The 11,153-nt window shown below is 39.9% G+C and overlaps 1 protein-coding gene, 1 non-coding gene and 2 pseudogenes across 2 annotated transcripts; all 4 read right to left on the reverse strand.

The window, feature by feature from the left end:
• Positions 1–1,628: 1,628 nt before the first annotated feature.
• LOC113382519 lies at positions 1,629–1,777 on the reverse strand (annotated as a pseudogene).
• Positions 1,778–3,961: 2,184 nt separating this feature from the next.
• Positions 3,962–4,151, reverse strand: LOC113382518. The gene has a single exon (XR_003367669.1). It is a non-coding gene; the product is annotated as a U2 spliceosomal RNA (small nuclear RNA).
• Positions 4,152–4,367: 216 nt separating this feature from the next.
• LOC113382516 lies at positions 4,368–7,733 on the reverse strand. The gene has a single exon (XM_026620857.1). It carries the CDS (start codon positions 7,731–7,733, stop codon positions 4,368–4,370), a length of 3,366 nt encoding a protein of 1,121 aa, XP_026476642.1.
• Positions 7,734–9,505: 1,772 nt separating this feature from the next.
• LOC113382520 lies at positions 9,506–9,683 on the reverse strand (annotated as a pseudogene).
• Between the last annotated feature and the right edge of the window lie 1,470 nt (positions 9,684–11,153).

Raw genomic sequence — 11,153 nt, forward strand, 5'->3', positions numbered from 1 at the left:
TATACACATACACATATATATATATATATATATCACATAATATAATATAATAAGAATAATAATAATACTAATAATATAATAATAATAATAATAATAATATAATAATAAAAATAATAATAAAAAATCAATAAATAATAAATAAATAAAAATTAAATGGGCCAAAATAAATTTATATACCGGACATAAATATAAGTATAAAAAAGCAAAAATAGATATAAAAATAAAATGCAAAAAGTAAATAAATAATTATAAGAGAGGAAAAAAAAAATCAATAACGTGTAACATAGTAATAATTTCAAAACATGTCATGTATTACTTTGAGTGTCTATAGTAATCCCACCGTTTGGGATTTGTCGAGCTTTCTTGTAGACAGCGAACGCGTATGCGCTGTGTCGAAGCGTGCCTCGTCTGTTGTTACACGCCCAGTCGAGCGCAGGTCAAAGTGTGAGAACCAATTTATGGCAATGTGAAAAGTTGTGTAAAGCGAAATGGAGTTTAGAGTTACTGATGATGTAATTAAAGGTTGGAATCATAATTATAACTGTGATACATTACGTTTGAATTTAGTTGAGCGACAAATTTAGATATATGTATATATATCTATTAAATAATAATCGATTTGGGTTCGTGTCTCACCGTTTAATGTTCCGCGGAGACGGGCTTCAGCTAAGGCGCGTCAGTGCCGTGATCGGTACACTCCGCGACAGAATGCATCGAAAATTTTGAACGATTGATATAATGAATACGAAAATATAACTGAATTGTGAATGGATTTTGGTAGAAATATATTATAATTTGATATGATGGAGTAGTTGGTGGTAATGACCAACTTTGTGTAATGCAGCTATATGTAGGTATATTATTTATGTCTACAAGTATGCATTCACCGATCGGCAGAGAAGTAATTTTTAATATAAATGTAGGCTTAATTATTATTATTTTAAGCGATTATATTAAAGTAAAAAATGAAAAGTGTATGGCAAAAGTAAAAAACACGACTATAAGTATAATTATAATTTTGGATATAATACGAGTAATAATAGTTAGTTAGTTTTTAGTTTCAAATTTAAATAAAGAAAAATGTATTAAATTTACAGTAACAATATAATTGCATTTACAACGATTTGGTTGTCAATGCAAAATGTATATCGTAATAGTAATTTGAGTATGTAATGGCTATTTATTATTTAATATATAGCGCGAAATTATAATTATAGTCGCGCGACTAAATACACATAATTATAATAAGAGAAGAATAAAGGTTTGAAAATTCTCGAACAGTAATTATGCGCGAGACGCGCAACGTTGTTAATTTTTTGTATCGCGTATTTTACCGATCAGCGAAACGCATCCATGCATCACCCACCGCTATACGTATACGCGACGCGCGAGCTGCAATCACACATACAATCAAACCGTCAGTACACACGTCCACCCGCATACACGCGCGACCTACAAACCAACATACGTGCGCACACACACACACACACACATGCACACACACACATATTACTTACTCATACTATGTCATAATGAGAAAACTTACCCGTATGATTTACTCGCGAATGGAACACATCACAGTTTTAGAATAAGTCAAATATTTATTTCTAGTTAGCGAAAGCCTTTTGGAAGCGTTGGCAAATCGTCGGAAGCGGAGCAGGCCCCTGACAAACAAAATTTTTCCAAAAATCACTTAAAACACTTATTTCACGAAATTTATTAAGCTGATAAGAACAGATACTACACTTTGATCTTAGCCATTCGGCCGAGAAGCGATAAATTTGCGGACAAATACTATTTTTTAAATTCTACAATATAAACAAAATATTCCCAACTATTTCAACGATTCATTTTTCATCTATTTTTATCAACTCTCGCGTCCATTCCCTAACTATTCTTCACCCCCCAAAGTTCTATGAGCGAATGTTCTAATATGGCTGTTAACTCTACTGTCGTTATAAGCCTTTTCTCACATTTGTAAAATTTTACAAAAATATTTATATAAAGTATTTTCTGACACTTGCAAAATTTTTCAAAAAAATATGTTATTAGGAGAACAGACGGTCATATTCATATTAATTTCTTTATCGATAGATGTGTGTTCATACTTATATATATTAAACTCATTTTATCGTCATATTTATATAAAGTATTTTCTGACACTTGCAAAATTTTTCAAAAAAATATGTTATTAGGAGAACAGACGCTCATATTCATATTAATTTCTTTATCGATAGATGTGTGTTCATACTTATATATATTAAACTCATTTTATTGTCATATTTATATAAAGTATTTTCTGACACTTGCAAAATTTTTCAAAAAAATATGTTATTAGGAGAACAGACGCTCATATTCATATTAATTTCTTTATCGATAGATGTGTTCATACTTATATATATTAAACTCATTTTATCGTCATATTTATATAAAGTATTTTCTGACACTTGCAAAATTTTTCAAAAAAATATGTTATTAGGAGAACAGACGCTCATATTCATATTAATTTCTTTATCGATAGATGTGTGTTCATACTTATATATATTAAACTCATTTTTTGTCATATTTATATAAAGTATTTTCTGACACTTGCAAAATTTTTCAAAAAAATATGTTATTAGGAGAACAGACGCTCATATTCATATTAATTTCTTTATCGATAGATGTGTGTTCATACTTATATATATTAAACTCATTTTTGTCATATTTATATAAAGTATTTTCTGACACTTGCAAAATTTTTCAAAAAAATATGTTATTAGGAGAACAGACGCTCATATTCATATTAATTTCTTTATCGATAGATGTGTGTTCATACTTATATATATTAAACTCATTTTTTGTCATATTTATATAAAGTATTTTCTGACACTTGCAAAATTTTTCAAAAAAATATGTTATTAGGAGAACAGACGCTCATATTCATATTAATTTCTTTATCGATAGATGTGTGTTCATACTTATATATATTAAACTCATTTTATCGTCATATTTATATAAAGTATTTTCTGACACTTGCAAAATTTTTCAAAAAAATATGTTATTAGGAGAACAGACGCTCATATTCATATTAATTTCTTTATCGATAGATGTGTGTTCATACTTATATATATTAAACTCATTTTTGTCATATTTATATGAAGTATTTTCTGACACTTGCAAAATTTTTCAAAAAAATATGTTATTAGGAGAACAGACGCTCATATTCATATTAATTTCTTTATCGATAGATGTGTGTTCATACTTATATATATTAAACTCATTTTATCGTCATATTTATATAAAGTATTTTCTGACACTTGCAAAATTTTTCAAAAAAATATGTTATTAGGAGAACAGACGCTCATATTCATATTAATTTCTTTATCGATAGATGTGTGTTCATACTTATATATATTAAACTCATTTTTTGTCATATTTATATGAAGTATTTTCTGACACTTGCAAAATTTTTCAAAAAAATATGTTATTAGGAGAACAGACGCTCATATTCATATTAATTTCTTTATCGATAGATGTGTGTTCATACTTATATATATTAAACTCATTTTATCGTCATATTTATATAAAGTATTTTCTGACACTTGCAAAATTTTTCAAAAAAATATGTTATTGGGAGAACAGACGCTCATATTCATATTAATTTCTTTATCGATAGATGTGTGTTCATACTTATATATATTAAACTCATTTTTTGTCATATTTATATGAAGTATTTTCTGACACTTGCAAAATTTTTCAATCCTATTATCGTTATATATAATCTTTTGTTAGATTTGTATAGCTTTATATATTTTTTTATTTTATTATTAATTCTATAGTTTTTATATAATTAATTTATATAGTTAATTTGAAATCAATTATCGATATTACATATCAATATATTTATATATATTTATATATATATATATATTTAATATGCAATATATGCACATTTTTAAATTTATTATTATATGATGGTTTTTTATGGGCCGATCCCGGCGGTACTGCAATACCGGGCCAACCCGCGGCGGAAGCGGAGCAAGCCCCTGACATTCCGCCAATTTCCAAAAATCAGTTTAATATACTGGATCTGCTATGCAGATACTATCAGATATTAAGCTGATAAGAACAGATAATACATGTATTTAGTAAATAATATTTACAATGATTCCTAAAGCTAGTTTACAAAATATATATGGAAAGTATATCACATTTATAACTAATGATCTTATCTAACGATGTTTTTAAATTGAAAAAATACATTATTGTTATTATACAGTGATAGCTTAAAATAATTCATGACTTAAGATATTCCATGACTTAAGATATTTCATTTATTATAATAGTTGAGTCCAGTTTGGTCCTGTTCCTCAATCCAGTGGTCCTCATTCCAGTGCTGTAGCTGCTGGTGTGGGTCCTGCGTCCTGGTACTGCCTGTGTCCGGTGATGTGCTCCACGTAGATATCTCGGGACCAGCGGATCGTGTCGGAGACCATCAACCGCTTCATCAGCACTGCATACTTTTTATTGACCTTGAGTGCTGCTAACGCGGTCCAATTGCGGCTGCAATATCCACCGAGAGATCCGACGATGAAAGCGTCTACTGTAGTCCTGAATCCCTTGGCTCGAAAGTGCTCAGCAAGTGCGGCGTACTTGTCCTTCTTAAGCTGTCTAGTTGTCTGGAAGGCCTCGGTCCGGTTCTCGAAGGGCACTGCTATATCGATTATCGCAGCTGTTTTCTCCTTGTTGTCTATGATAACGATGTCCGGTCGCTCTTGACCGTCGTATTCTGGTATCGGCTGGTTAGCGTATAGGGCTCCGTCCGCTGGTTTCTTTGCCGCCGTAATCAGTCTCTGCACGATGCTATCGTGTCTCCTCGTAATGGCGCTCAGGTGCGGCTTGCAGTGATTGATGACGTGAGGTAGGGTCTCGTCGTGCTGTCCACATCTTCTGCATCGCTTGTCGCCGCTGCCAAATGGACGACTCCCGTTCAGTGGTAAAACGTTGAGCCGCGCTCGATGAATAAATTTCCACTCTGCGAATCTGGTGAAGCCGCCTTGCCTAAGGAAGTGGTTTGATGCAGAGTTTTGTGTCGTTACCTCGAACACTTTTCCTTGGTCCGGTTTTCTGAGTAATCTTTCCTTGTAGAACCGTCGTGCAGCTGCTCGTAGGCTCGATTCTGCGTTCTCCCTGCTCACTGGCGCGTTGTCGACGGTTAGCTCGTCCAATCCCAGCTGCAGGTTGATCTTTGGTTTCAGCCTTCGCACTGCCGTCCTGAGCCTCGACCACGTCGTCGTAATGTCGTTCGCTGGTTTGTCGAGATCGCCACTTCTTCCGAAATTTATGAATCCGACGATCTCCTCCGTGTTGGGTTCGTGTCCCACACGTTTCCTGACGACGTCTGCTAGCGTGGCTCTGCTGAGTTCTGACGTGGCCCTGTCCTTTGATGTCAGCAGTCGGTGGGCGTGTACAACCTGTCCAATATCTGCCAACACCGCTGCTGGTAGGATGTTGAATCCGCCCTCTTTGTAACTCAGATATAGGACCTCGGCGCTGGCTCTCTGCGGCAGGTGCGCCCATTTCTTGACGCTTCTCTTCACCTGTTTGTCGAATCTGTGCAGGATTTTCTTGGCCACGTTTCCATTCTTTAGATGAAATTCCACCTGCCGCATGATGAAGGTATTGACTGCGTCGATCTTCTGCCATGGCGCCAGCAGCGACTCGTCTACTCTGGATAGGTGCTGCTGCATCTGCTCTAATACGTCTTCCCCTGACGAAAACGTAGAGAATCCGGTGGGAACGCCTAAGTGCTCGTACCACTCCTCCTGCGAAAGTGCTCTCAGGTTCTCTGCTCCCAGCTTGAAGGTCGTTCCGATCGCGCTGCGTCGTCGTCCGTCCACGTGCAGTGTCGCGCACTTCCTGGCGTTGAATTGTAGCCCAGACCAGGCGGCTATTGTCTCCGTCGTATTCAGCAGTCGTTGTAGTCCCTCTCTGTCGGCTCCGATGATGGCCAGGTCGTCAGCATACGCCAGGACGTTGAACTTCTGGCCCTCCAGTTCGTAGTAGTCGGCCTTCCTGGCTAGCGCGTGCAGCAGCGGTTCCAGCGTGATGTTGAATACGATCGGGGAGAGGGGGCACCCCTGTTTTACACCAGCTCGAACGGGGATCTCGTCGGTTGCTCCGTGCTCGCCGCGAACTCTAGTGTACGATCCCCTGTACAGTCTGCGGATTACGGCGATGGAGTCGGCGTGGAGACCTGTCCATTCCAGGGCGTTAAACATCGCTGCATGCGGGACGGCGCCGAACGCGTTTTTCAGGTCTAACCATGCTATGGCGGCTTGTTTTTGCTTCCTCCTTGCGTCTTGGATGATTGACTGCAGCGTGAAGTTGTGCTCTGCACATCCGTCATACTGCATAAAGCCCTTTTGCGACGGCGAGATGCGGTCGTTCTCTATGCACCATTTGGACAGTCTGCTCGCGATCACCGATGCGTAGAGTTTCCCTAGTGTGTTCGATAGCGCGATCGGCCTCCAGTTGTTTATGTCCCTGGGGTCTCCTTTTTTCGGGATGAGGATGGTGCTAGACTCGTCCCAGCTCCTCGGTACGTGCTGTAGCTTCCGAACTGCGTTGAAAACAGCAGCGCAGATATGACCTCCCTGATCGTACCGCTTCCAAACGCCGTAACGAAGTCCGTCTGGTCCCGGTGCGCTGTTCTTGCTCCGTTGTAGCCGCTGCCATACTTCCTCCGGCGTGAACTCGGCGCTAAGGGGATCGTTCATTGCGACCGACGCAGGTGTTGGTATCTCAGCTGGGCTTCCGGTAACAGCATGGTTCTTCTCCTTGTATAGTTCCATGAAGTGGTCCTGTATAGTCTGCGTTGGAACCCTACAGCCTCTGCCTCCATTTTCCTCTGTGATCTCTCTATAGGCTCTCTTTTTGTCGCTCCGGTACAGCTTCTGGATGCGTGTCGCCCTCGTAACGTCCTGCTCGGCATTTGTTGCTCTCGGCCTGTGGTTGAAGTTGTTCCTCTTCTCGGAGCCCGTTCCGGCGGTCTCCTGGTCTTCCGGTTGCAGTCTGCTTACGAGCGCCGATACCTCCCGCTCCAGATCCTCGCTGCAGGTTACTACTTGCAGTCTGAGAACAAACTCCTCTTGTAGTTTGCTCAGCGTCGGCGATTCCTCTTGTAGCACAGTCTCCGCTACTGTCACTGCTACTGCCGCTGTTGCCGCCTCCGCTGCTTCTACTGCTTCTGATGCTGCTATGTCTGCTGCTGCTACAGCCTCTGTTGCTGCTACTGCCTCCGTTGCTGCTACTGCCTCCGTTGCCGCTACTGCCTCTGTTGCTGCTACAGCCTCCGTTGCTGCTACGGCCTCCGCTGCTGCTGGCGACTCTCGCGTTCTCTGCATTCGAATCCGCCGTACGCGTGTTGGAGCGGCATCTGTCGTTCTGCTTGGCGGCCTGTTGTCGCTGCATTCCATTGACCTTTTAATGTGTGCTGTTGCTCGCTTCAGTGTAGAGTGGACCTCTCCACAGTGGCTGCATCTGAACTTCATCATCATGTCTCGATTGTGCTCCTTCCTTAGATGCTTGAGCAGGTCATTGTGCGTCTTGTACTCCCGTGGTACAGGTAGGCAGGGCACGCAATTGAACGGCGGCGCAAGCGGTACATCCAGCACAGTGTAGGGCGTCTCGGTCTCCTCCATGCTTCCTTGTCCAGCAGGCGAGCGTTCTCTGGCTTCCGCGGCGTCCATTGTGTAATCCTACTTGTTGTATCCCGGGTGAGCGTACTTGTCGATCCTCTATCGCACGGTGAGCGTACTCGGCATTCCGCTATCCTTCGGTGAGCGTAACCGGTAGTCCTATGCAGTCGGTCTAGTGCTCAGATTCAGGTCAGGTCTAGGGTCCTTCCGCGGCGTCCATTGTGTGGTCCTACTCGTTCTATCCCGGGGTGAGCGTACGCGTCGATCCGCTATCGACCGGTGAGCGTTCTCGGCACTCCTCTATCCTTCGGTGAGCGTAGCCGGTAATCCCGTGCAGTCGGTCTAGCGCTCAGGTTCAGGCAGGTCCAGGGTTCGGTCTCCACTTCAGTCCAGGTCCGGGGTCCAAGGTCCAGGGTCCAGCTTTCTCCTCAGTCCAGATCCGGGTCGGGGTCCAGGGTTCAGGGTCCGTGTTCCAAGTCCAGGTCCGGGTCCAGGGTCCGGCTTTCTCCTCTGTCCAGGTCCAGCGTCCAGGGTCCTCGTCAGTCAGGTCCAGGGTCGAGCGTCCTCCTTAGTCAGGTCCAGGGTCCAGCGGCCTCCTTAGTCAGGTCCAGAATCCAGCGTCCTCCTTAGTCAGGTCCAGGGTCCAGCGTCCTTCTTCCCCGTCGTCGATCGGTTCGAAAAAACTAATTTCAAATAATAGTTCCAACTATATTCTTAAGCGGCAATAATCAACGCAAAAGAAGTTTTCACTACACTTTGATCTTAGCCATTCGGCCGAGAAGCGATAAATTTGCGGACAAATACTATTTTTTAAATTCTACAATATAAACAAAATATTCCCAACTATTTCAACGATTCATTTTTCATCTATTTTTATCAACTCTCGCGTCCATTCCCTAACTATTCTTCACCCCCCAAAGTTCTATGAGCGAATGTTCTAATATGGCTGTTAACTCTACTGTCGTTATAAGCCTTTTCTCACATTTGTAAAATTTTACAAAAATATTTATATAAAGTATTTTCTGACACTTGCAAAATTTTTCAAAAAAATATGTTATTAGGAGAACAGACGGTCATATTCATATTAATTTCTTTATCGATAGATGTGTGTTCATACTTATATATATTAAACTCATTTATCGTCATATTTATATAAAGTATTTTCTGACACTTGCAAAATTTTTCAAAAAAATATGTTATTAGGAGAACAGACGCTCATATTCATATTAATTTCTTTATCGATAGATGTGTGTTCATACTTATATATATTAAACTCATTTTTTGTCATATTTATATGAAGTATTTTCTGACACTTGCAAAATTTTTCAAAAAAATATGTTATTAGGAGAACAGACGCTCATATTCATATTAATTTCTTTATCGATAGATGTGTGTTCATACTTATATATATTAAACTCATTTTATCGTCATATTTATATAAAGTATTTTCTGACACTTGCAAAATTTTTCAAAAAAATATGTTATTGGAGAACAGACGCTCATATTCATATTAATTTCTTTATCGATAGATGTGTGTTCATACTTATATATATTAAACTCATTTTTGTCATATTTATATGAAGTATTTTCTGACACTTGCAAAATTTTTCAATCCTATTATCGTTATATATAATCTTTTGTTAGATTTGTTAGCTTATATATTTTTTTATTTTATATTAATTCTATAGTTTTTATATAATTAATTTATATAGTTAATTTGAAATCAATTATCGATATTACATATCAATAATTTTATATATTTTATATATATATATATTTAATATGCAATATATGCCATTTTTAAATTTATTATATATGATGGTTTTTTATGGGCCGATCCCGGCGGTACTGCAATACCGGCCAAACCCGCGGCGGAAGCGGAGCAAGCCCTGACATTCCGCCAATTTCAAAAATCAGTTTAATATACTGGATGCTATGCAGATACTATCAGATATTAAGTGATAAGAACAGATGTTTCTTTTTAGATAATGCTGATGATATAGTGTAGGCCATTTGCAAATCTTAAAGAATTTTGATGTATCGCTGTGTATGACAGACCAAGTATATAACTAGTACAATACGCGGACTGACATATAGCGAGCATATATCTGGAAGAGGAAATTACAATTTTATTGATATATAATAAAACACTACGGGCCAGCTATTAGCTGGTAGTGTGTATACATTTATTCAGCATTTTAAATCATAGAAAATTATGCCGTTAACATGTTAACGGCATGTACATATAGTATTCATAACATCAAAAGTATATAAAATTATTTGAGCAATAGCTTAGATATTCTTCAGTCTTGGTCCTTATTCAGCCATGGTGCTGGGTAGAATGTTTTCGCTGAGGTTATAATATTGTCATTCAACAGTTTTTCTCGTCCCTCCTCAGCCGTGGTATTGTCTGCTTCCTGTGATGTGTTCGACATACATGTCACGGGACCATTTGATAGTGTCGGACACCATCAGGCGCTTCATTAGCACAGAGTAGCGGCGGCCTATTCCTAAGGCTATTAGGGTTTCGACGTTACTTTTGTCGTATCCCCGAGTGATCCCATGACGAATACCAGGATTTTGGTGGTTAGGCCTTGAGTATGTAAATGATTGGACAGAGGCACTATATTTCCTGATTTTTCAGCTCTTGCAGTAACGAATGCTTGAGGCCGGTCTCGAACGCCACCGTCACATCCATAATTAAGGCGATTTTCTGCGTTTCGTCTATAATGATTCGTCGGGTCTCTCTGCTCCAGAATATCCCGGGATCTGCTGATTGATAAATGTTCTGGATCCAGGTGGCACCTTCATTGCTTTTGTCAGTCGGTTTAGAATCGCGTTATGTCTTTTCGTCATGGTGACAAACTGTGGACGACAGTGGTTCAGCACGTGCGGCAGCGTCTCGTTCTGGTGGCCGCAATCGTCTGCACCGTTTGTCGTTCTGACCGAATCTTCGGCACCCGTTCAACGGCAGTACGTTCAGACGGGCTCTATGTATGAAACGCCAGTCGGCGAATCTTGTAAAACTGCCATCTCTAATAAAGTGGTTGGAGACAGAATTGGCCGATGTCACTTCCATTGCCTTTCCTGGTCGGGTTTAAGTATAAGTTTGTTGCGGAAGTGATTCCGCGCCGCTGTTCTTAGTGCGCTTTTCTGAATTCTGTCTCTCAACGCGCTTGTTGTCCAACTTGCAGTGAGTCCAATTCGAGGAGGAAGTTGATTTTGCCCTTTAGGCGTCTGGCGGCTGCTCTGAGTCTCGTCCATGTCGAACTAATGTCGTTGCTCGGTTTTGCCACCAATCCTTCGTCAGATCCGTTGATGTAGTCAACGAGTTCATTCGGCGTGGCCTCTCTGATCGTTTTCTTCGAACAACCTCCTTCAGCGCTGCCAGACTTGCTTCTGCGACGCTGTCATCGTTGGACGTGAGCAGTCTGTGCGCATGGACGGACCTGTCCGATGTCTGCCAAGAAA

The sequence above is a fragment of the Ctenocephalides felis genome, unplaced genomic scaffold (genome assembly GCF_003426905.1).
Source record: "Ctenocephalides felis isolate EL2017-DRISC unplaced genomic scaffold, ASM342690v1 CF-g0.4_SCAFFOLD_03489, whole genome shotgun sequence".
Taxonomy (NCBI): Eukaryota; Metazoa; Arthropoda; class Insecta; order Siphonaptera; family Pulicidae; genus Ctenocephalides; species Ctenocephalides felis.

Coding starts and splice junctions, on each gene's coding strand:
- LOC113382516 (XM_026620857.1), bottom strand. CDS start 7,733: ATGGACGCCGCGGAAGCCAGAGAACGCTCGCCTGCTGGACAAGGAAGC.